Here is a 27,256-nt window from a genome sequence, read left to right on the forward strand (position 1 = left end):
ATGGTGAAGCACCATGTCACAAGGTGAGAGTGATAGGTCACATAGAAGATGAGAGGCAAGGTAACGTAGTCAAGGGCAGCAGATATATCCAATAAACAAAGAGAAACACTCCAACCAAACAACAAGACAAAAGGGTACTCCATGAAACCGTAATCCAGCACTCTAAATTATTTTTAACCCAATTCTGGGTAAATATTGGACTGAACACATGTTGGGTTATATATAAACCTACTGTAATAAACCTAACTTCATAGCAATGCTGGGATGTTTTAATTAATGGTTGGGTTAACAACAACCCAGCATAGGTTTATGTAATAAATATTTATCCAGCATTGGAACAAAATAACTCTTTTATTTTTAGAATTTAGAGTGAGTAAACAGGCACAATGGTCATAACGTGAAACATGGAGATGGAACAATGGCAATGACTACACTTCACAATGGCTGCATCCAAAACTGCCTACTTACATAGGCAAAATGCAGTATGCAAATGAATAGTATGTCTGAATTCTCAGTATACATAAAATAGTAGGCAAGAATAATAGGGTTTTTCTTGCGCGATTCACGCCCTGTCCCAAATGGCACACTCCGGACTTGTGGTCCTCCTCAGAGTCCACACTTTGATGACATCACGTAGTCCAGACTTTAGGGACTCTTGATGCGAGTCCACGTGGGTGCACCGGAGTCGTATTTTGGGACAGACTCGAGCATCACACCGGAAATAGGTAGAGAAGTTGCCCGTCAGTGTGAACTCCTCCCTTCCATCGTCTGATTGGTCTGATTGGCCTTTCGCAAGGACTTCTGGGTTGGTAAAGTGCGCGAAGCCTGCTGCAGTGCGGGCTTCGCTGAAGACCGCATCAAGGGGGCAAAGGAGGCGCTGATGAGCACACTTCAAATCGTAAAAATGACAGATGGGACACCCTACGGACTCGTAGACTAAGCGAGAACGCGCAATTTAAGGCCACGAGACCGAAAGTCCACATGAAGTGCGCCATTTGGGACAGGGCATCAGAGGTACCTATACTTAAGTTGCATCCGAAACCGCCTACTTACCTTCTATATAGTAGGAGACACAGTACATGAAAAGAGTAGTATGTCCGAATCCTCAGTATTCATAAAATGAGTAGGAAAGAAATCCCTGGATGCCCTTCTGGGTCCGCCCAGATTCTGAAGCACTGATCAATGGATACTTTTCTATCCCTGCTTTTCCAGAATGCCACAGAAAAGCCAAGCAATGATTAAATTGACCGAGGACCAGCAACTCGGGTGTTTTCAAATGTAAGTAGCTAACAAATAACGCCTTCTGTTTCGCATTTGTTGACCTACTGTTAATTGTTTAATGTGTAAAGACGGTATACTATAGTATATTTGTGATTTTGCTGTAAAACACATATTTATAGCTTACAGTAAGCTCCATTAAGCTCACATACCTCTTTAAAGTGGATTTACACATACATTCTAAAACATATACATCTTAAAGACATACTAATTCTGTTGAAATTACTTAAAAAGAAGTCTGATTTCGAATCACTCTTGCGGTATTGTGATGTCATCCTCCTGTCGGTTTTTGGGTATGTACGGACTCGTTAAGTAGGTACTCATTGTAGTTCCTACTCAGAGAGTATGCGGTTTCAGACGCAGCCAATGTTAACACGGAAAAGCTTAGTTTAATAACTATGAACAGGAAGTGGATGTAGAAGGAAGAGTGAGTCCATAGTCCAGATTGGGAGAGGATGCCCCCTGGTGGTGGGACAAATGGGTACCCTCACATTTATTACAGCTTTAAGGTTTTTTGCCAATAAGTCTTTAAAACTTAAAACTTTTTGTTTTTCAGTATACAATAAAAACATGGACGAATAATCTGCAAATACCGCAGCAACAAACTTTGCAAAACAGAAAATATATATCACTGCCAATACTTTTAACTGTCCTCACCAGCAGCTTTGACATCATTGAGCATTGTGTCCAAAACAATAATCAAACTCACATTGCACATTAAAAAGAGATAGGAGAAAGAAAAAAAGTCAAATAACCAGTTCAGTGTAATCTGATTAATCTCTTTATCATTACAGGAGGATTTTATTAGATTTGATGTAGCATCCTGTTCATGAATTCTCTTCAGACTGATGAAGTTATTTTTTAAAAAGACTGAGGTTGGCGATCAAAGTAAAACTGAAGACAAAGTCTCAGGAGCTCAGCAGCCCACATACCAAAACTATCAAAATGTACAATATTTACACAACTGTCTGTTAAAACCAATTAAAACCCACATGTCTACGTAAAAAACAATGGATTAAAAAACACAAGAAATAATAAACAGATGCATACTGCTGTATGTTTTCATGTTCACACACAAAATGTAAAAGTTATTTATAAACTTAGTGCAAAGTTACAGGAAGCAATAATGTGTTAGGCTGAAGAGATGGGAATTTAGTCTAGATTTAAACTGGATGAGATTGTCTGTCCGTATTGTTCATTGTGATCGGGCTCAACTGGTGTTTTCCTAATATATTATGTACACTTCCTTTCCTCCTTATTTTTCCATTAAACTGGAAAATTCAGGAAATGTTTTTCTTTATTGCATTTATTGTTTTTGATGAACCCTTAAGCTGCCACAAGTTCTAAAGCTCCTAAAACACACAAACCTCATAGAAAAGTGCAAACATCACCAGTAATCTTCATCAGTATTTTTTTGTTGTTTTTCCATCAAACCATCAAAAAAATTTACTTTTCATTTACTAATTAGCTATTTTGCTCAGCCTTTTGGCCAATGTTTACAAAACATATTTACATTTCAGTGTAAAAATGTCAACGGGTTAGAAAAAGTAAAGAAAAATTAAAATGTATCTCTGAAAAAAAAAAAATGCTACACAGGTCACACTTTTGATTCCTGAATTAATGCATCTTTATAATTTCAGGATGTCCTCCCTGGAAAACATGGCAGAAATTTTAGTCAGGTAATTAATTTTTTCCAGCAAATGCAGAAGTCCTGTGATTTTCACTTTAAGCAGCAAACATTATTAGCGCTCCCGTATAAATTCACCATGAGTGCACATTGTATCCCAGAGTTCCTTTATATCCTGTTGTGGCATTGAAGACTTGTTGTTTAAAGCATAAATCCATACTGAACATGTGCTGTATTGTTGCTATTCTCAGCAGCGTTGTCCTTCAGATTAAAGCTTCCAAGCAAAACCAAAATCCCTGTTACCGCTCTGTGTCCCACACCAATCTGCGAGGAAATGTTTATAACAGAAATGTTAGAAAAATATCTAAATAAAAAAGATTTCCACAAGCCAGAACATTCATCTTCAAACTCTGACGCTTTTGTGTGGCATTTTCTCTTGGCAAACCCCAGCCAGAGGGACGAATTTCGGCCCAAGGTTCTGCAGGAACTCCAGGTTATCTCCAAGATTGCTAACAGTCAGCTGATCTAATGACTCACATTCACTGCCCCTCCCTTCATATTCATACTGATACGCTATATAAACTGGATAGTCCTTCTGTTCTTCTTCAAACCCGTAGAGTTTCTAAAAGATAGAAATAAAAAGAGAAACATCAAATCCAAATCCTTAATATAAATTCAGAAAATCTAGTGATTTTTTTCCAAGCAACATCTACAGTGCAGTAGGGATGACGCCGTGATGACATTGACTGCTGATCTTCATGCAGAAACACTTACTGTGTTTGTGCAGTAGGTGGTGATGTGCACTAACTAAATGAAATTACCTTGTCAAGCTGATCAGCCAGGTTTATTCCTGATATTCCTGATCGTGAACTGTATGTTCGCTGCATCATCTGACTTCCTCCATTCTGAAACACAACGGTGACTTTACATTAAAACACATCAGGTTTTTGTTATTTTAACAGTTAAACAAGTTACTCTTATTTACTGTAATACATATTCAGCCTAAGATCACTGCACACTTAGTCATTCCGAGAATATAAAAAAATAAATATGAAGTCACGTTTACGCTCTGCCTTTAAAACTTTTGTCCTTTTATAAAATTTTCTGCGTTTCTTGATTTTTTAGCAAACATGGGAGGTGTTTTGACATTCAGAGCAACAGCAAACTCCAGAATAATGTCTGACAAGTTGATCCACTTTGTCTCACAGCACAAAGTATTCCTCACAAACAAAGTGAGGAATACAAAGAGAAGAAATGTAAATTAAGTGAAGGTGACGCGATTGTCAGGCATGGTAGCCTATAGTCAAAATGTGAACCCATCCCAGTAAGTAGTGAACTCACGCACACCTGGAGCAGTTGGCAGCTAACATAATAAAGACTTCATTTTGTATTGTTTCATGAATTCTTTTGAAATGGATTAAACAATACGCATGCAAGGTTTCTGTGAAAGTTTAGGATGACGAATACGAATAAACGCATATGCAAATTTCGGCCTTCAGTGTGAAGAACTTCAGTGTGCAGTTTTGATAGTTTCATTTTAATTTTAGTCTTGTGGCATACATAAAGACTGCAATTTTATATCAATAACATTATGTAACATATTTCCAATACTTTCAATTTTCTCCACTAATTTGCAAAACTTACCCTTAATGTGTTGGTTCGGGCCATTGAAAAGCTGCGTTGTGGCTTTAAGAAACAAAACATAAAATAGTAAATATCCATCATCAATAATATAATAATTAAGAACAAAAATATAAATGTGTCTATAAAGGGACAAACTAGACATGCATTTTAAAATAATAATAATAAAAAATGCACAATATTTTTTTAAAGTATCAATAAATTGGCCCATTTCTTAAAAATTTTCATTATTCTTTTCACAAATTACCACAAAATGATCACAGTTCCCTTTCAGTCGGTCACTTCAAAGTCACGTCGATGACAGACAAATTAGGAACTTGCTAAAGAGACCAATCCACCTTGAGTTTAACTACAAAAAGCCAGTGAATATTGGCATGCAGTATTTGCATCTGCTGAGGGAGTATAAATAGACGTCCACTCCAACGCAGCAACAGCCTTCATCTAAGCAATGGCGTGGAGCCGTACGTAGGAAGGCCAGTCCAGCTGCCCCCAAAGCCTCCTGGTAGATGCAAGGGTAAACTACCCTGAGACGGGCGAGCTAGAGATGACGAGGACTGCGCTCTTTCCCCCAGAGAAGGGGTCGGGTTGAGAATCTTTTGTTGGAGTTACTTTTTGTACCCAAATTCTCAGCAACGGACCAGTTTCCCACATCTTTGGGTCTAGGGCAATTCACAAGATGCCGTTCAAAATGTTGACACAGAAGTGCATTTTAGGATGCCTCTGTCCCCATGATTTGTTTGCAGTTTTCGACCTAAAGCATGCATACTTTTATGTCTCGACCCCCCCCCCCTTTCTACGTTTTGCGTTCGAGGGGCGAGCATATCAGTATAAATCAGTGCCAATCAGAATAAAGCATTCAACAAACCCATGGTATAATATAAAGTTGTTTTAAATATTTACATGAACAGGTGTGGGTGTGTAAATACCACATTTCAATGAAACAATCAAACCGTGTGAAGCATTTTGATTCAGTTGATATTTTTAGAAGGTTTTTTTGTGGTTTTCTTCCTGGAAATAAAAAAGCCCCTCCCAGTCACATGTCACACCCAAGTGTCAGTTTGACGCTGTCACTTACCAGACTCATTACTCCTCCACCGTTGGGGATGTCCGGATATGACATGTACTGTAAGAGATAAGAACAAAATCTTTAAGAACTGTACTGATACGCATAGGCTCATAAGGTCATTTGAATTATTAATATGTGTTTACACATGGGGTGTAGCAAGCGTTTTAAAAGTTAGTGGACACAGCTGTCAGTTGGTGTAACAGTCAAAGCTTTAACAAATACAGTACAGTATGAAAGGAATTACTGACGATGGGCCATTGAAATCTTTTGAAAATAATATACACCCGATGTGGTAATGCGACACGACCTGAAGCCACAGACTCAGTGCTCTGGTGGTACAGAAATTACTTAAAGTTTATCAGTCAAGACAAATTAATTATTTGTTTGTTGTCTGTTGTTTAACTAAACTAACAGCATTAGATTTACGCTGTCACTTGGATCCAATATACTTGCATGCATTGTATTTCTCATGTTATTACTCCTAACACTCTTTACCAGGAAGTCTTTACCATTTCTGTGTATTTGCATGCTGTCTGAAGCCTTGAGATGTGGCTTTCCAGGCACATGTGTAGATCACAAACACACACAAAAAAAACTTGTGAGTACTGCATTGAGATCTGAGAATTTAGAGTGTGTGATTGGCTGAATATTAGTTGTAATAGGCTTGAGAAAGTTTAAGGGACAAAGTAATTTTATCTAAAAATACCCATGGTTTTACTGTTTTGTCTAGATTTAATATCAAACGTTTAAGTGATCTAATTTACAATACCAAATATATTTAAAACCCTGATGGTTACAATATATCATCTCTTTAAGATGGCTGACATATGATGTCCGATAAACTGGAAGGAGAGTCGGTCTAAAGTAATCCAAGTAATCCAAAGAGGAAAACCCATTTGCAGTTTTAATAAACAGAAATGGGGGGCCTGGACCATGGAGCATTGGTGGGCCTGGACCGTGGAGAAATGGCAGGTCTGGGCCGTGAAGCAATTGTACAGACACACCGGCAACGTCCTTTGTGCTCTCAGCCTCATCCCTTTTCACCCTCCCCCAAAAAGTACTTAAGGGAGACGCCATCTTGGCAACAGTTTCAGCCGTTGCTGTGGCCATCTTGGGGACTGGTTCAGGCGTGGCGGGGGCCTTCTTGGGGACTGGTTCAGGCGTGGCGGCGGCCATCTTGGGGAATTGTTCAGGCGTGGTGGCGGCCATCTTGGGGAATTGTTCAGGCGTGGTGGCGCCCATCTTGGGGACTGGTTCAGGCGTGGCGGCGGCCATCTTAGGGACTGGTTCAGGGGTGGCGGTGGCCTTCTTGGGGACTCATTCAGGCGTGGTAGCGCCCATCTTGGGGACTGGTTCAGGCATGGCAGCGGCCTTCTTGGGAAATGGTTCAGGCGTGGTGCCGGCCATCTTGGCTGTGGCTTCAGGAGACTCAGGTTTATGGGCTGCAGTGAACTCCATAGAAACTGTAGTGCAGTGTGTGGCCCAAACACCACAAAGCAGTAGCCATCACCGTTAGTACTGCAAGCAGGGGACAGATCTCTGACTCTGGTTGAGCAGACAAGACTCCTTCCAGAAAATCCTTAACATAACCCTCAATGGGGCAGTTGCCCTGGCATAGCCTTCATAGTTTAACTGCTGGGTTCATGGTAGGTCAGGCTTTCTGTAAAGTTATCCACTGAGAGGCGAGTGATTAAGAACCCAAGTGTATTTTAAATAAACATAAAGAAACATACACATAAACAAGAACTAAGCTTATCATTAACAAAAACAAAGGCATGGCATGAACTCTACCAAACAAAAGGACAGTTTAACAAACCTTGAAAAAGGACAATAGGAACATGAGGGCTATATACTGTATACATACCAATCAGAACATGACACATCAAGGAACAGGGAAACAAGAGACAGCATGGCTGTGACAATATCAAAATAAAAGACCTGTGGTCTCATTTATATAGCGTGCATACGCACAAAACAGGGCTGGAAACTTGCGTACACCAGTTCTAACTCAAAGGTTGTGATCTATAAAAAACAAACTTAATGGGAGAATGGGCTTGCAGGGTGGGATCTAAGGATGATTCATGTATGCACACTTGCAGGTGATCTGTGATTTATAAAGGGAACATTGCACGTAATTTTGTTGCTGTTCTTTGAATGACAATGACAATAAAGTTTCTATAAATAGAAAATTGAAATTTGTTTATAAGTCCTAATGTTTTTTGGCGTATGCTATTTTTGGCTTTTGTGCTTACGTAGACTTTTAGTAAGGATTCTATGCAGTTTTATAAATGAGACCCTAGAACATGAAACAAGAACTTCAAAATAAAATACATGAACATAACTATTACAGTCTGAAAGGGGCTGCATGGGGTGCCAACCATCTGTGGGTGTATAATTATCAGATCCAATTTGAGCTTTGGATTCATAAAAAAAACGTGTGCGTATATTCGTATATTAAAGGCTCTTGCACTGGAATGAGCTTCTCTCCCATGTTGACATGGATTTACAATGAAACTGAAATTTCATTATGAGTTAGTGCTATACAAAAATACATGTGTTGATTATTTACACTTTTTTTGTGCAATGTTCATGTTTTTTATTATATGACCTATAACAAAAACAACATAAGTTATAACCAGTGGCGGCTGGTCACTACCCTTAAAGCTGGCCCGAGAGGAAAGCTACTTTAACATGTTACCAAAAAGTTAAATATATAGTGCTAATTAATACAAAATAAAATCATTTAGTTGTACTATTTCACTGTTAGTCATGTTATAATTCATTTAAAACAATTAAAAATCAAAACTGGGTTCGTTGTGTGTGTGTCATGTTTGTGTGTCTGGGGCACACCCCTAATGAGTGTCTATGTAGGTCAGGAAAAAGGGTAAAAACATGTGACTTGAGGCTGAGCTCTAAGTGGTTGGTTTCGGATCCGCCCTGGGGTGCAGGACTGTGCGCCCCAAACACTCCCGTTTATGTTGTAAGCGAATCAATATTGCTTTTAATGTTTTTTACCTCCTGTGATTGGATCGTTCTCAGAGTCTCATAACCGCGTTGGAGATTGCTGTGTTAACTGATAGCTACAGTACACATCAGTGAAAGCAAGTGAAATATCTTGAGATGAAGGAAAATATGCTTTTATCCTTACAAAATCACCCTATACAAGGTATTTAATTGATGAATAAATAAAGGATTAAGAAGCTTGGACCAGATCGACCAACGGAGTCAAATGATGGCAGTCTGTGTGGTGCTCCACCACTTCTCATGGCAAACGGAGTTGGCTAGCTGGATATCATGTAAGTCTTGAGTTTTATTTTTTTCCCTGTTTGCTGTTTTAAAGTCTGAATGTGTGATAGACGTGCAGGACATTCACTTTTCTGGCGCGTTTGAGCTTGTGTTGCGTGGACATAATGAGAGCGAGAGCTCATATAATCCGTTATATTCCGTGGCTTGGTCAACTTTGTTGTTAGTTTTGTTGTTGTAGAGTTTAAAAAAGCACCCACGAGAAAACCACTGTTTTAAATGAAACTTCACGAACCGTGCATATTGAGCTGATGGACTGTATGTACTTAGTCTGTTATGAGGGAAAAATGTGCTTGTGCTATTGCTATAAAAGCAAAAAGAAATGTACGAGTCTGTGATTAGGCAACTTTAATGTCTCTTTTTGTGTGTGTTCGGTCGCGTTAAACGAAAAGTCTTTGACGGAGAAAATTTAAGCAGGATAAAGACGCCATTTTGGCAGACTGCCCATACAACTCAACTTGAGAATGTAATTCCTAATCATGTCCAGTTGTTGGCAGTGTGTTGCTCAAATGACGCCCTGGTTTCTAAACATTCTCGCAATATTTTGAAGTCATACACTGATTGGTCTGCGCATGGCTGCTGAAGTTAAACACTACAGGTCAGGAGCGCTGCAACAAGACGCCTGTCTAAGGTGAAGATGCAAAATCTAATGACAAGAGTCTGCATTAATCTGCCTTTATGCGTTTATTACACAAGATGGTTTAGTTTAGTTCAATTCAGATTTTTACATGTTTATTGATATTTTAATCGCAGTAGTATTTTGTTATTTGATTTGTTCATATTTGCCTGTTCAGCATACAGCTCGCGTGTTTTATTGCCTCCGCTGTCACTGTGAGAAAAATACATTAATTCATCTGCTTCATGTGATGGTAAAGTGATGCACGGTCTCCGTTTATCTGTTCTCTAAACAAACACATTTGACTTGTATGCTCGTGTAAGTTTATGATTAGAAATGGACATGTGAACGAAAATTAAAATAATTAAAACATGAAATGACGGATAATAACTGACTGTGAAGGCCTCTTTACAACGCTGTTTATCCAAAAAATGACGGAGATTGAAAAAGTTTATCGCAACCTGTGTGTGTGTGTGTGTGTGTGTGTGTGTGTGTATGTGTGTGTGCGCGTGCGTGTGTGAATGATTACCTTGATATTAGTTCATTACAGTTTCATACTACATTTATTTCGTGCATGCGTTTGATTTCAACTGTAACATTTTCAGCATTTTAGCTAAGTAGTAGCCTAATGATACTCATTACCTGATAAATGGCGTAGAGTACTGCATTACTACAGTTAAAGTTTGATTTTGAGTGTGTTTGCGCCCCCCCAAAATTTTTTTAGCACCAGCCGCCACTGGTTTTAACATATATAATAGGGTAAAAGTAAATATATAGGTAAAAGTAAAACCTGTATAAAAGGTTAAAATTAGGGGTAATAGTATGGCCCACATCATGTTTACAATTTTTAAATCTGGCTTAAAGAAGAGAACTCAGAACCACATCACCATATCAATGACCTTAAAAAGAGTGGACTAAAATTTTAATATTAATTTAATGGATTCTTCAAAGATTATAAAATTAACTTTTAACAATTTAATCATTGTGACTGAACGTTATCATTATTTTAATGACAATAATGTTAAAACCCCACATGATAAAGTCATTTAAAAATGAGATGGGAATTTGGCAGAATAACTCCTAACTTGTGTAATCAGGTTGACAACCAAATAAAAAACAACCAAAAAAACATTGTCATTATGGGGCTAACAAACAGTTTATGCGTCACTTTTGCATGCGTGCAGGGACTCGCATTCAATTCTGCTGTCTTTAATCCAATAGCTTTGAGCCATATAGATATTAAAGATATAACGTAGCTCACTACAACAAGTAAGCTGTTATCATATATTAATCCATATGTCATTCTAATCCATATGATTCCCGAGGAAACTCCTGGCCACTTTTTGCAATACAACAAAAGTTATCCAAATATGTCTTTTAAAGCCATTTGACAACTACACGTAAATCAGTTATTATTTACAACATTTCATAGGCTCCTTAAGTAGTGCACTTAATGCCATAGATTATCAAACATTATTTCTAACACAAAGTCAAGTGTATTTAATATGTTACGAGCATCAGTCATTGAAATTTTAAATGTATCAAAAACCTTATCAAGATAGCAACACCAAAAAAACTCATATAGACGTTTGTACACAAGAAACGATTCGCTTCATGACACTGACATGTGATTGGCTAAATAAAGTTGTAATACGGTTGAGAAAGAGTAATTTCATTGCACTAAGTGACCTAATTTGCAGTACCAACTTTCTTTAAAACACTGGTGGATTTTAACATCTTTGCGACGTAAGAATTGTGGTAAAATTCAGTACCCAATACCAAAATTTAAAACGTGAACATTTTTACTTAGTGAACTCTTTCGCTAATGTGATGTTTTTAGGTAACCCATAAGGGTGCAATACAGAAAAAAATTCACATTTAATTGTCTATTAATAAGCTGGCATATGCACTCTCAGAATAAAAGTTTTTAAAATCTGTCACAAGGACCGTACCCTTTCAACAAGTACATATTTGTATCTAAAGAGATCATAATAGTACCTAATACACTGAAAAAATCATTCATTCAATTTACTCAATTTTTTTTTAAGGTATGTGGTTGCAAAAATGTATTTAAGCTACATTTAAACAAAAGTCTTTGGTTTTATTTAATTTTACTTTTTTTGTTTAAATGTAGCTTAAATAAATTCATTGCAACCTCTTTAAAAAATTAAGTAAATTGAATGAATCTAGTACCTTATAGTCAAGACAAAAAAATGAGTTTCTTGTCACAAACATTGATTTGATTTGGCACTTACCCCAACAGATTCTCTCATTGTGCCATTTTCACCCCTTCTGTATCCATCCATGTAATCAGGCTGAAAAAACAACAATATGTGGGTTGTTCAGAACTTGTTAACCATCAAAAATGAGGGATGGAAATGCCAAATTTCACATAAAAATCCATTAATTCGCAAAAAAGTTTTTACGCTCGCTTGAGGTGGTTTTTGACGACTACAGGTAAATGCGAATAATGGGAGATGGAAACGCATTTGCCAAATACATTCTGATGTAGCGAACATTAAACCCAGGTGACTAAACGTCTATCTATTTCCGCTAGTTCATATAAAGTTCTCAACGTCGTCTTAATGCCCTTGCTGCTAATGCCTGCATCACAAATGCTGCGTTTGGCAATATAAAGCTGCACTGTTAGAAAATGTATAACTTGCCCCATTGTGACTACATGCAGTCATGTCTCCATTTTCTAAGCATGCATTGTTTTATTTACCGTCGGTTACCGCTCTGACAACTTGATGGGAACGCTGCACGCACCTAATTCACATTTGTTTGTCTTTCTTTTTTGCAAATTTTGATAAGATTCACTTTACATTTGGATGGAAACCCAGCTACTGTCATTGTGGGGCTAACCAACTGTTTAAATGCGTCACTGTTGCATGCGTGCAGAGACTCGCATTCAATTCTGCTGTCTTTAATCCAATGGCTTGAGGCCATCTAGATATTAAAGATATACAGTAGCTCAATAAAGCAAATAAGCTTTTATCATACACTGTAAAAACAAAATGAAGCATGAAGTTAAAACAACTTGGTTTTTAACCAATTCAACCTAATTTTTTGTGTTTTTACCTGCGATAAGTTGACATAACTTAAAAAAACAAGTTGAAATTGTTTAACTTATTATTTTTTTAGTTAAAGTAATATAAAAATATATGTTGATTTGACAAAAATGCTGTGTATTTTAATTTGTATGTCATTCTAAATCCATTAAATTCCCGAGGAAACTCCTGGCCACCTTTTGCAATAAGACAAAAGTTATCCAAATATGTCTTTTAAAGATTTTTGCGTAACAAACAAGTCATTATTCACTACTTCTCAGAGCGTTTATTTTCCACATAAACTTTTTTTGAGTAAGAATTTTAAAGTAATTTAAGTATTAATATAATTCACACACACAGAGTAATTTCATGGCTAAAGAAGAATCGAAACGAAACCCAAAAATCATTGCGTCGTCCCCAGACCTCATTCGGTTTTATTACCGGAAAGAAGATACACCATATGTGTTTTAAAGAAGAAACAAAGGCATACATTTTGAGACAACATGAAGATGATAAATGAAGACATTAGTTTTATTATTGTATAGACTATTTTTGTAAGCCAATGAGATAATTCATAAAGAAATGAAATAATTAGTGCTGGGCAAAGATTAATCACGATTAATCGCATACAAAATAAAAGTGATTTTTTGGATAATATATGTGCGTGCACTGTGTCTAATTATTATGTATATTTAACCACACACACATTCATATATTCATTTCAGAATTATTTTACCTATATATCAATTTTTGTAATTTATATTTAATATAGAATATATAAAAATCTAAATAAATATATATAAACATGTAAATGTTTCTTAAATACAAAATACGCGATGAATCTTTGCCCAGCACTAGAAATAATGTTAAAGAAACTAAACCTACCTGTGCAGGTACATTCTTTACATAAAAAGCATTGACAGCAGATTCAGGCTGATGAGAGAAGGAAAACAAAAATGAATGTGTACCGTAAAACTTCAAATAATAGCCGAGTCCCAAATAGACGCCTGTCTCTTTTAGACGCCTGGTGTGACGACAGGTTTGGGTAAATAAACGCCTGTCTCAAATAAAGGCCTGGTCTGTTTTTTAGTTTCGGTTTGTATTTAATCTTCTAAAACCCGTCAGATATTCTGTTTAAGACAGTTCTATGGTGCAGATTGAACAGGATAAAGTTGTTTTTGCTTACCGGTAGATGTCACGTGACAGACGCAGTCGTTCCGTTACTCATCACTATGACAACACAACAAGCTTCGTCGCCAGGGCTGCGTTCAGCCCCGACAAAACGTAGCACAACGTTTATTAAACTGAAACGGTGATGCATTGAACACCCTGTTGTGATGACGCAAGAGTTGCAACTACGGTAGCTGAGAGGCCATTCTTTGTGTTCTTTTTTAAATGTTTCTAAAGCCTGATGAAATCGTTATAAATGTGTGTTTAATACTGTAAAATACCCTCGATGTTACAATCACTGACCTTGCTGTCCAAAATGAAAGACAACATTCCAACTTGAACCCATTGAGAGAGCTGTCTCTTTACTATCGCGTGGTTTTATACATCTTGCCGCTGATTGGGCTGACATTTCTGACACACCCACCAAACAAGAGAAAACGCTTCTAAAACCTGTTGCATTCCGTTGCACACCGTTTCCAGGAAACATGTCGTTCAACCCGGAAACCGTAGCAAAACGTTGCGCACCGGTGTGAGATTGAACATGCCCCAGGATTGAGGTGATGATGACAGTAGCGAAGTGGCAATCGGGAGAGTCAGGACTTTTCCCGGTGGGCCGGTAGTGTTTTGAGGCCACTGATAATAGCCGGGCTTTCAGTCTTTTGTCATGCATGCACTCCCGCCACACATTGTATTTCTCGCGCGGAAACACTATTTATCATATTTAATACGCTGCAGCGCCCAAAATGTATCTGGCCGCACTGCTCTCTCTCTCTCTATCAAGCCCGTCTTCCCTAGAGTTCTAGTCAAGCGAGCCAATACAAAAAAAAGAGAAAGAGGCTACACAATAGCCAATCAGAAAATAGCACTGTTGTATCTGGGTAAGATTTCACGCAACAACCAATAAAAAAAGAATATGCTCGTTTGCTTTATTTATGCTGCCAATAATTTAAGACTGTTGTTATTACACAAACTAATTTGTTAAACACATTCAAATTAAAAATAAAACGTAATATGTGGTAACCTCCTGCTGTCATGCTGGAACAATTAAATTAAAAGCCTGTCTCTTATAGACGCCTGTCTCTTATAGACGCCTGGTGTGATGATAGGTTTGGGAAAATAAAAGCCCGGGCTATTATTTGAAGTTTTAAGGTAATACCTTACACATCAGACCACAGACCAAAAACAAACAAAAAAAGTGTTTACATAAATCACTGATACTTTGAAATGTCCCTGCATGTCTTTAATTGTGTAGTGTATAGCATTCTTCTTACAGGAATGTAAAATATTGTTTTGAAGTTATAATACAACTAAAATGAATGGTACTTTCAAGCCAGTGTAATCTTTCACCATTCCTCAACTGACACGCCCACAATTTGCAGTGTTGGGACTCAAAAGTTTTCCCAGCAATAATTCTGACATCATGTGCATGTGCACTGAATATGATAACGCCAGAATGTCTTGAAGGCACTATAAATTACTAATTTGTTTGGAATACAATTAAAAAAAAAAGAAATAAAATACTATAATAAAATCTGATCGCTACTGTGTGCATATCTATGCATGTACAAGAAATCATTGTGACACTAGAAATACATGTTAAAGGGTCAAAGGAATTTTTCCTTTGGAGTCAGCATACAATGTAATGTTTTTGCTCCAAATTTTCCCAATATTAGGATTGCATGGGATATGCTTTAAGTGCTTCACCAATTTGTGTCAACAGCATTCTTTGAAGTGCTTGCCCATGAACTGGGATACAATTATAAACTACTGATTATTAAGTACTATTGAGTGATCATTAAGTACAACTTGACGTTACTTAAATCATGTGTTAAGTCATGAGTCATGTTGTAGTTAATAATGACTCTACATTAGTTTATAATTAGTACATACCTTAACTTAGCATTACTTCATATTTAAGTAAGAATGAATTTAGGTATTAGTAAGTTAATTATAAATCCTGTACCCTTATTATAAAGTATTATGTTTGTTGTGTGGGAATCCTTCAGAAGGGCATGCAAATAAATGTAAATAAATAAAAGGGCATGTTTAATCTTCAATTTTGTTTAGGAATAATAGCATGTAATTACCTGGGATCTGTCACTGACATGCAAAACATGGGTGCTTACACACGAGTGCATTCATCTGTGTGATGTCGTTAAAGTCCACAACAAGTTTTTTTTTCACAACTGGTTCAATAAATGTTTTTATAGCCTTGAAAAAGTTTTAAGGATTTAATTAACTGACTTAAAGCCAGGGCGCTTTCAATGAATAATATAACCCAGCCCATGAGAAGACAAAGGAATTATGAACAGCAATAACAATCATTTGTTTTCCCTAGAAACTACAAGCTACAAGAATTTCCTTAAGGTGACTCCCTGCTAAACATAACTATAAAAGAAACATTAGATACCTTATAGACAGAGCCTCCTCCCTCTTCATTGTATTTGACAAGGGTTTGGTTGCCCTCATCCTTCAGGTTCAGTGGAATATGTTGGAAGTTCTTGTGTTTTCCACATTCGCAGAACAAACACAACAGGAGCAATACTGTACAACAACAAATAGATGCAAATAAGAATTTGATATATATCCGAGGAACACCAATCTTTAAAGCATAATAAAGTTTTTTCATTCACAGACTATTTTTTCTTCTTAAAAATAAGGTTGCTACAAAAGTTTATCTTCTGCAACGTCATAGAATAAATCATCCAGTAAAAACGTTTTTATACTGACGCATTTTAGGTAAGAACCTTTGTGCAGCGCAAACACCTTTGCAATAGAAGGTTTTGATGTTATGGGTGTTCTTTAGGAAACCATACAGAAGAAAACAGTTTTTTTATGTCATTGTTTTTAAGAGTGTAGAGTGATGACTCCTTTCAATTTCCAAAAGGCATATAAACTGGCACATCCCCAATGTTGCCAATGCACAACTGCAGTTTCAAAAACAAGCCCAAGATTAATTATTATCATCAGTATATTCCTTTAAGCAATATTTGTCATCAGTAAATGAGCCTGAAACAAATTAAACTGAAACCACTCGAAGTTTACACAAGATCAGAATTACTTGCACAAGATTTTTTTTTTAAGTGAAGTTAAGGGGAACGGGGCGAGATGTTTAAAGACAAATTACGCTAGGACATTATCATTAAACTGATTGGCTGTTAGCTGTGAACAGACACTGTCAACCAATGCATTTGTGATAACTGCAGCCATAAATATAAAAACAATGTGGAAATTTGTCAGATTTTTCTAACAAGCAACCATATAAATTTATTTTTTTAAATAAACCCAAAAACCCCCAACCCATGATTATACCTCAACTTTACAAAGAAAGATGGCCAGGTTGCATATTTTAATCGGATTTGGCAACTCTTCATATAACGTGTGGTTCCTATAACACCAGTGTCTATTGTCAATGAAGCGAATACTGCATTTTTAAAAATCTGTATATGAGTCAATCATTCTGAAAATTTGTTAAATTTCATCAAATAGATGTCAGTTTTGCCAAATAGCTTTTGTATTGTTAGTGTGAGCGTTTTAGTTTGACAACTTACAGAACATGAGAAATCCTAAAATCAGAAGGCCGATGGCTGCCGCACCTAACTTGGAGTAGGGCGCTTGGCGTCCGCGACAAACACCCGCTTCAGTGCAGTCACAAACAACCACATAAAAACACTCTTCTGCTGCCAAGGCCTGCTGATCCTGGATCTTGAAGGGAATGGAGTAGTTTCCATATGGCAAACTCTTCAAACTTATCAGAGAAGTGCTGTCCCCTATGGTGTAAACCAAACAAATCTTTCATGTGAAATTTTTAAAGGTGCAAGAGAACAAGGTATCTGATTTCCTAACAGTAAACACATCTTGCTTTTATGTTTGATTTATAGTATTTCATTTGCAATCAAAATGCTAGCAATTATTTATTGTTATTACACGGCTCATTGGAATGCTTGATTCTGATTGGCCAGTTGCAACATTTGCAGGTTTGTTATTCCCAGATAACAACTGCTCAAATCTGTGAATCATTTTGACGGGTAAAGTTTAATATTACACAAAAATTCATTACAAATATGTCTTTTATAACCAAATAGCGTGTTTGTGACATCTGTATTCTCTTATAAATGCGCTGTATGTGGGAATAAATAGCTCGTTAATAGCGAGATTACAAATGGTTCAAAATTCCGCTGCGCGGCTGTTAACCGGCGTTCGTAAATACGAACATATTTCTCTTGTGCTAATGTCTTTACATTGGCTGCCGGTACAGTGTAGAATTGATTTTAAAGTGCTTTTGCTCGTTTTTAAATCGTTAAATGGACTCGCTCCCCTCTACCTCTCGGATTTGTTGGGTGAATATCGTCCAGAAAGAACTCTTCGGTCTGCCAACCAGAATCTGTTAACTGTTCCAAAGTCCAAATTAAAATCTAGGGGTGATCGAGCTTTTGCCATAGCCGCACCTAAACTTTGGAACACTTTACCGCTTCATATAAGAATATCCCCAACATTACATATTTTTAAATCTAAGTTAAAAACATACTTTTTTACTAAGGCCTATGACTCGTGATGATATTTGTTGTCTGATGTTGATGTGGTTTGTATATTTGTGTTTTTTTTAATTAGTCATTATCTCATTGTACAGCACATTGGTCAACTGGAGTTGTTTTTAATCGTGCTTTATAAATAAATTGAGACTTGAGACTTGAGACTTGAGACTTATCTTAAAACCAAAAGTAAAAGGGGTTTTGAAAAAAAGTTCTGCATTCAATGAGCAAATAAAATATTTCAAATCAATATTTAATGTTCCTCCGCTTCGCGTCGGGTCCTGATCACACTGTCAGCTTGGCGCACATTTTTTTGTGGTCTTTTATTGTGGCCAGCCTAAGGCACACCTATGCAATAATTGACCTATGGCTAAGCCACGCCCCCAAAAGTGATGAGCCAATCACAGTACGCATAGCTAACCCAATACACTCTGACATTCTCTGATTCCACATTCATTGAAATGCATTGCAGTGCAGTTTTCATTCGTTTTCTATATGTTTTTTCTTGTAATGTTAAGTTAAAAATGGTCAAATGGTGTGCATGGGGTACATGCAAATCTGACACTAGGTATCGAGAGGGTGGGTGACGTTGTGTCGTTTTTACTCTTTCCCAAGCCACATCTCAACCGAGATAATGTTAAGTGTCTGCTCTGGATTAAGTTAGGCAGTAAACCACAACACCAACTAAACGTGGATATATTAAACAAGGATGTCTACATCTGTTCTAAGATAAGTCAACAACGTTTTTGAACGTTATCTTTAACATCTCTAACGTAACGTTAACCTTAGAAGACGTTAATGTTAGCTTCTTGCTGCGTTGTACATCATGTTGAAACAGCCAGCAGTTAGGTTAAAACAACCCATTACTTGGGTCATTTTAACCCAGAAATGTGTTCTGTCCAATAGTTACCCAGCCCTGGGTTAAAAACAACCCAATATATTTTAGAGTAACAAAAAATCAGTGCACACTACTTGGCGCACTCAACTGGCATCTGCCCACTCCCTGCGTACACAAACTCGCACATTTGGAAGTGCATGGTGGTGGGCACTGCAGTTGTGCTTTACTGTCATTTAAAATGAACACACTGCTCAATAAATAAATGAAAACAATTTACACATGCTAGAGTATGTCTAGCTGTTTCGAAATTCCTCTCTGATAAGATGAGAAGTCCATATATACATTTTTAATGTAACTGTTAGATGTTAAAGTGATAGTTCAGCCAAATATGAAAATGTGCTGTTTACTTTTTCTTACCCTCAGGCCATCCGATATGTTGGTGACATTATTTATTCGGTGGAACCATTGACTTACATGAATCACAGAGCACTGTGGTTTCTGCCAAACAACTTCTTTATTGTTCTGAAGAAATAATGTCACCAACATTTGGGATGTCCTGAGGGTAAGAAAAATAAACAGCAAATTTTCATTTTAAGTATAAAAATTATGTACAAAATGTATGTGAAGTCACAGACCTGTGGTAGGATCAAACTTCCAGAGATCTTTAAGTTCCTTGTCCCCCATCAGAGAAAAGGTAAACGGACCCTTGTATGGATTTTCGTCCTTGTCTTCTGCTTTTATTTGGACACGGTCGACCTTGTTCCCGCACAAGACCGCGCCCTTGTTGAGCAGAACTGGGGCATTATCATTCACATCACCCAGATGTATCTGTACGGTGCACGTACCTGTGCCCTGTGGCTTCCCTGTGAACACCACATTGAAAAAAATTATTAGTTATTGAGATCTGTGAGATCAGATAAGATGAGAAAGTCTCAACACTAATGTCTTCTGTATTTAAATATTTTCTGTACGATTAAGAATGGTGAATGATATATAGGGCCAGATTTACTAACGGCTTGCGCCAGCAAAAACCATCATTTTGGCATGAAATAACGACTCTCAGGATTTATTAAAGACCCAAAGTGGAGCATTAGTGCTGAAAAGGGATTGGTTTAGTTATTTTTGAGACTGCCCTTATTGTATGCGTTTCTAGGAGTTTCCCTTTCAGACACAACATTTTTGGGAGGAGATGATTTAAATGATTCCCGCAACGCGATTAACTAATGTTACTGGTATTTGCGCCGTTTTGTAACACTGAAAAATACAAGTCTAAATCATTTTGCACTTGAAATGGCTTAAATAGTATAAGAGACCATGTGATACAATTCGTTGGGCATTATGGAAATCAGCTGTTGTTATTTAATTTGCGCCTTTTTAGTAAATAACACAAATATTACCACTCCCATCTGCGCTTTTTTGTAATTGCACTTTCATGCTAATTTGCCCCGTTTAGTAAATCTGGCCCTAAATTTGCTAAATGAAAAAAATGCTATTATTAGTTTTAAAGGTCACGTTCTTCCTGATCCCATTTTTTTTAAACTTTAGTTAGTGTGTAATGTTGCTGTTAGAGCATAAATAATACCTGTAAAATGATAAAGCTCAAAGTTCACTGTCAGGCGAAATATTTTTTTTAACAGAATTCCCCTTTCAAAGCCTACAGCGAACGGACGGTTTAGACTACAGTCCTCTACTTCCTGGTTGAATGATGTCAATGGTCCTGTCCCACATGGCGCACTTCATGTGGATTTCGGTCTCGTGGCCTTAAATTGCGCGTGCTCACTTAGTCTACGAGTCCGTAGGGTGTCCCATCTGTCATTTTTACGCTTCTAAGTGTGCTCATCAGCACCCTCTTTGCCCCCTTGATGCGGTCTTCAGCGAGGCCCGCCCTGCAGAAGTTCAGATTTTTCAACTTGCGCATTTCCCGCGGCAACGCTCAATCAGTGTGGCGCGAATGGCGTGGAAGGTGCAGCGCTGATTGAGCGTTGCCCGGGAAATGGGCGAGTTGAAAAATCTGAACTTCTGCAGTATGAGCTTCGCTGAAGAAAAAAATCTGTAACGCGCCACAGGATGCCTAATTGCGTCTGCATTGACTTAACATGTAAATCACTCGCGCTTGCCGCGTCTACCGCGTCTGGTGTGAACCCTGCATGAGGAGGACCACAAGTCCGAAGTGTGCCATTTGGGACAGGGCCAAACTCCGCCCACAGGAATACGTCAATCGCCAGCTTTGACTCAAACGGCTCTGCTAAGCTAAGCTGCTGTCGAATCACCACACAGTAAACAAACTACACAATCAGAACTCGATACGTATTTCTGAAGGAGGGACTTCATGAAACATGGACACATGTTATATTGGGGACTGTAAACACAATTAAGGCTTCAAAAACACAGGAAGAACGGGACCTTTAACTGTTGTCAAAACACCTCTGACACCAAGATTAACCAAACACAACATTAGGTTGAACACGCAAGATAATATTTTTCATTTAGAGATGAAATAGTACTCTTACTATCAATAATAAATATTCTGAATAAATAAATGCGTTAACAGTGCAGTAGTTTAATCCATACTGAATTGTATGTTTGTTCCCTCGTAATCAAACAAACAACCTTTGAGCTGCTAACCTATTTCTCTACCAACTGAGTTACACATTGTCTGGCTTTTTTATGTTTTTATTTGCTTGTCTAGTGTTTGACCTTCTTCAGTGTTTCATACGTACCATCATCTAAAGCAAGGATCACAATGCTGTAGGTGTTATTTTTGACATATGAGGACTCCCGGTCCATCTTCTGAACTGTAGTGACCTTTCCAGTCTTTGGATCAACAGTCACCCATTTGGCTGGATCTTGCACTAACTTGTAGCTTTAGACAGCACACATTAAAGAAATCAGACATGTTTGATTTATGTCACCTTTTATGATTCATGTCGTGATTTATGTACAGGATTCCAACTGCTCATGCACTCATACAGATGATATCTACAATGTATTATTTTACAGAAGCACACAAATAGGAAGTGTTGTACATTTTAAGAATAAGCATGATTGTTTTAGCATTTTATAATTTCCCAAAATATTTTTAATGTTTCCCCTTACCCTTGTTTCAAATGCTTTTAAGCCAACTGAATGCATATACAGATCATAGTGCTGCTGATATAGAAGGAGATAATGCAAAACAGCTGCTTGTATAGTTTGTGTATCCTTCAGTGACTTTATGAATGAAATGTCAAACGCACCTGATATTGTTAATGTCAGAGTCTTCATCCTTCACCTCGGGGGTAAACAGTACATCTCCTGGATCCATGTTTTCATTTCTGTATACGGTCTCTAGGGTCCTTTTAAACTCAGGGGGATCGTTCACATCAATGACTTTAACCTCTACTTTAGCTGTGTTTGGATTGGGACTGGAGTTTGTTACAGGATTTCCATTGATACACTGAAACAGCTTCTCCTCGTTCTCCACCGATATCTCCAGCTCTGTGATCTGAGTTTTCTCAAAATTTTTTCCCTGTGAAAACGCAACCATACATAATTTGCTAAATCATTTCTGTTGTCATATTTGACATCAGCTGTAGTTGTGTTTGGAGACTTGGTGATATTAGCTGTTTTCCAGGTGGTGTTTTTTGTCAATGGCTTTAAAAGTAACACTTCTTAACTAAAACTGTTTCTGATTCTAATAGACTTTATCTTAATAATCTACAAAACTACAGAGTTGTGCAAAATATAAAAGCAACATGTGTCACGTACCTTAATAACATACAGCACACCTTCATTGGTTTGGGGGTCGGTATCGATCTTATAGTTTCCCTCTTCGTTGCCCTTCAGGATCTTGAAAACAGCCCTTGAAGCAGATGTGTTTGGTGTGTCTTCGTCTGTTACACCGATTCTTAAGATCTCCTTGTTGGACTCCATTTCCATCACTTCTGTATTGTACTGATCCAAATAAACATGCATATTAATGCATCATAGCACAATCACTGAAAACCCAGCAAGCAATAACCTAGCCAGGAAAATTACGGCTAGTATAGTATATAACTATGTTTATACCTGAGGCTAAAGATTGCGTTACAACTAACCCCGCTGTGTAAAAATGTTTTCAATCCCAGCTCATTCATCAGTTACTAGGAGTTGCTGACATTTTCAAAATGGTCTTTTGTTTCAGGTAACAAGGCAGATATTGAAATAATATAAGGTTGGATTTGGTGACTTACACACCCAACTCAGAAATCGAAAAAAACATAAGTTAATAAATGTACTTTCATGCCTCCAAATCACTCTTTGTTCAATATCTTATCCAAAACTGTTTATAAATTCACAGAAGATCTTCTGACAGTAAGAGAAAAAGACCAAAAGCACAGATTGCTCGGCCGTGTATAAATATGTAAAGTAGCCGTGTTACAATTAACCTCCCTGCTAAAACAAACAATAGACATTATCACAGAACTTCTATTGGTTTTATTGGGAATTTTATTGGTTCTAATGGAATATGGCCCAAAACACACTACAGTGTAGTGGTTTTAATGGTAAAAGCTAATGGTTCCTATTGGTATTTGAAACCATTAGAATTTTCTGAAATGGTTTTATCGTTTTTTCAGCTGGGCTGTGTTAGTTTGTGCCCTGCTCACCCCTACTATATTCCATTATGTAAGCAAAGTCAACAGGTGTTCAAGGTGTTTGCTTTCATTTCTTGTATATGTTCTAAGCGTATACGTATGGTCTATTCTTGGGCTTAGACGTCTATTAGACTTTCACTGACGGCCCAAATTTTGCCTTGTTTTAGCCAAAATTGCTTGCTGGGAAGCTTTATGATGAAACGACTCATTAAAACCTACTGTAGTTCTTATTAAAGATGAAATGATGAAGCACCAAAGAGGTGCAGTTACACTTTTCAACTATGAATGGTTTCTCTGTACATCATGCACATCACCATTGCCAATCGAAGACTCACCTTGGCAGCTGTAAACTGAGGAAGATGAGTGTTGGAGTCGGTGATGTCTAGGAAAACTGTTGCGGTCGAGGAAAGCGCTGGTGTTCCTTCATCCTTGGCTTCAACACACACTTTATATTCTTTAGCTTTCTAAAAATAAAAAAACGAGAGACAAAGATGAAAGCAGATGCATGACTCTGTTTCCTTAAAATGTTAATGCGGTGGGAAGCATCATAATCAACTCACATCATAATCAAAGCATCCGGTGAGGCTGAGCTGTTTGATTGTTGTTGTTCCTGTGATGTCTTGAAGGGTTAACTTTGGGAGAGCAGGTTCTTGTGACACCAATCTCATGGTGAACTGAGAGTTAGGAGTGCCTTTCTGATCGATGTCATGAGCTTGGAGTGTTACTTGAAGTGTGCCTGAAATGACAAGGAAGCTTACAATGAATAAGAAAAGTATTGCTACTGTCTGACCTTCTGTCTGGTGTTTTGAGACACTTCAGAATTATATACATTGAATATAGTGGTATCTGCATGTTAAGCTTGGACAGAAGAAAGTATGTCAAGTAATATGTAGTTCTACAAACCTTCTTTTGTGTTTTCGGGAACTTTTTGACGAAAGGTCTGAGGAGTAAATTCAGGTGGATTATCATTTTTGTCATGTATTTCCACATTAAAAGACAGCGTTAGGTCCACCGGAGCACCAGTCAACTTGTCCAGGACATCAAAGTCCAGCTGCGAATAAATCAAAACAAATCCCACATGGAAACTCTTCTGAGAATTGCATTAACTTCGATCGCATTAATGCCATCACAAATCTCGCCCTGTATTTTGCATGTGCAGTTTGTGGACTTACGTGATAGACGGGCTTCAGCTCCCTGTCGACGGGCCGGTGCACGTACACATATCCCTCATTCTCGTCAATGCTAAACAAACCCTTTGGGTCTAAGTCTACCCCTTCTCCTCTGATTTGAAACTTGAGTTTGTAGTCGGTTTCTTTGTCATTGAACATCTAACATGAAAAAAAAATGAGTATTGTAATTCTTCACCTTGTAGCAAGTTAAACAAATTCAACCCAGGGGGATAACAATAAAAAAAACTTCAACTTTTTGAAGTAATGTATAAATATATCATTTTAAATCAAGTTTACAGTTTAAATGCAACGTGATTAAAGTACGTGGTAAAATTACCCGTGTTACTATAACAGGGAAAGGTCCTGGCATGTTCTCTTCAAGATCAATGGTAGACAGAACCCATCTTCTTTTTGAACGAATGAGAACAGCATCCTTTGGAGTAAACAGAGAGAGATAGATAAACAGAAAGCATTACCGGTTCGTGTTTATTTAGATGAAACTAAATACAGAATCTGAAATGTTTTGGATTTAGCTGTTGAACATGTTCAGTTATTTATCTGCTATATGTTTTAGTTACATGTGTAACTACAGTTTCAAAGAGATTGTGGGCATATTTTCTAAATGACACATTTGCAGAATACATTGAGATTATTTGATGTTGATAAGAGAACCTAACAAGACTTAAATTGGAATATAAGCATAAATCTCTTTAAAAAGGACTGATGAACATGTTTGGCCATGTTTTGTCCAATTCCTGTTCCTTACGTACCCGTTTTTCTCGGCGGAGCGTGACATTTGTGCTGGATGCATTCGCCTCAACAAGCTGATGAACAACAAACAGATCATTAAAAATGAATTTCCAAGCAGTTGTTATTGTTGTTTAATGGCCAATGTCCTCACATGATATCTACAGTATGTAGACTTTGAACATTAATAGCACATCTATTAACAAACTGAATGATTTAAGGTGTAATTCACAATAAGTGCAGGCTGAGATTGGTGTCAAAGATTCGGTAGTGTTAAGATCCAACAAACTACAACCAACACCAATATTATCATTTATAAAGAATGAGTTTTTTGTTGTTGTTGGTTGGATCAGTTTGAATTATTGAAATATATACCTTATATACTCCCTTAGAAATACTGTAGACATTCTCTTGACTTTTTAAATGTAACTGTGTCATATTGTTGCCTTTTTTTTTATAAAGGAGAATCAAGATCAGAAACATTAAAGACATCAGGGATATTTCAGATATTTCACAAATGGGTATGCAAGAATCACTTTTCAGTTCAGTTTTATTTATAAAGCGCTTTTCATTAACAGATGCAGGAGAAAACACAGAAAAAGCCAAGGACAACATTACCAGCAAAATACAGCAGGTAAGATTAAACCGTACTAGTAATAATGTAACGTATAGAAGAAGGTGCTAAGTTAAGCCAATGCCAGCTGACTCCCCCGTATTAAACACATTTAAACTTTTAAAGGTTAATTCACTGTATAATGTATATATACACCAACGTCTGAATGAACTTACGGCTGCTAGTTTACAATATATAAATGTGAAATATAGGACACTCGTGTAACTGTCATACAGACTGTCTGTCTGTGAAAACTCCACACTTTGTTTTGTTGGTTAACTCTTTTTAAAATATCCTCCTAACCCTATATAACCCTGTATATCCCCATATGAACCCTGTGCCCTGCGCAAGCATGTTCAAGTTGTTTGTACTATGGCGTACTTCAAGAATCTGAAGTGTATTGTATATGAAAAACACACAGTGATATGTTGCAGGTAGAAATCTAATACATGTCTAATTGAGACATTAAAGATTGTCATGTATTTGCTTTTCCTAAGGCAACTGATTTTAAGTAATGAGTAATCTTATATGTGACTCCATACAAACTCTTACAGTCTATTGGCTATTACAATGATTATCTATGATGTTAGTCATTTGAAATTGAGGTTGACGCATCAAAAATCTATTATTATACTTACAGTGAGCAGAAACAGGAAAGCGATGATGTGTGTCATGTTGAAATGCTCCTCTTTGCTAACCCGCCTAAAATGACAGCGCACCATCTGTGGTGATCACCTTAACTAAGATCAGATAAGAAGAGCGAGAGGCATCCCACAGTTTTGGTTAACTTTTCTGTGTATATGTGTGTGTGTTTGTGTCTCTGTGTGTGTGTATTTGATCTCTTCATATAGAGTAGTGAGTCATCACAACCACAAAGAGCTTCAGGACACACAGGTTGGGAGTGGCCATTCGGCACAAAACAGCGAGTTACCATTCACCTTTATAACCCGCCCTCTCTGTCCTCCACCTAAAGAGGAAAAACAGGCTTGTCTA

General features: G+C 37.4%; 1 protein-coding gene across 1 annotated transcript; it reads right to left on the minus strand.

Moving 5' to 3' along the window:
- Positions 1–2,041: 2,041 nt before the first annotated feature.
- cdh26.1 (cadherin 26, tandem duplicate 1) lies at positions 2,042–27,108 on the minus strand. Its single transcript, XM_065286485.2, has 19 exons — positions 26,902–27,108; positions 25,674–25,727; positions 25,241–25,336; positions 24,907–25,062; positions 24,638–24,785; positions 24,295–24,470; positions 24,070–24,198; positions 22,869–23,054; positions 22,358–22,629; positions 21,842–21,984; positions 19,757–19,984; positions 17,303–17,521; positions 16,162–16,295; positions 13,467–13,514; positions 11,787–11,846; positions 5,622–5,669; positions 4,550–4,591; positions 3,727–3,810; positions 2,042–3,527 (listed from the first exon to the last, which is right to left on the minus strand). Exons 1-19 carry the CDS (start codon positions 26,983–26,985, stop codon positions 3,309–3,311), a joined length of 2,526 nt encoding a protein of 841 aa, XP_065142557.1. The 5' UTR covers positions 26,986–27,108; the 3' UTR covers positions 2,042–3,308.
- Positions 27,109–27,256: the final 148 nt, after the last annotated feature.

Source organism: Paramisgurnus dabryanus, chromosome 21 (genome assembly GCF_030506205.2).
Source record: "Paramisgurnus dabryanus chromosome 21, PD_genome_1.1, whole genome shotgun sequence".
NCBI classification, from domain to species: Eukaryota; Metazoa; Chordata; class Actinopteri; order Cypriniformes; family Cobitidae; genus Paramisgurnus; species Paramisgurnus dabryanus.

Excerpts from the sequence above, each read along its gene's own strand:
- cdh26.1 (XM_065286485.2), bottom strand. The coding sequence starts at position 26,985 with ATGGTGCGCTGTCATTTTAGGCGGGTTAGCAAAGAGGAGCATTTCAAC. Across the intron at positions 21,985-22,357 it reads TCTGACATTAACAATATCAG|CTACAAGTTAGTGCAAGATC; the intron begins GTGCGTTTGACA and ends TGCTGTCTAAAG. Across the intron at positions 11,847-13,466 it reads TAAAGAATGTACCTGCACAG|CCTGATTACATGGATGGATA; the intron begins GTAGGTTTAGTT and ends TTGTTTTTTCAG.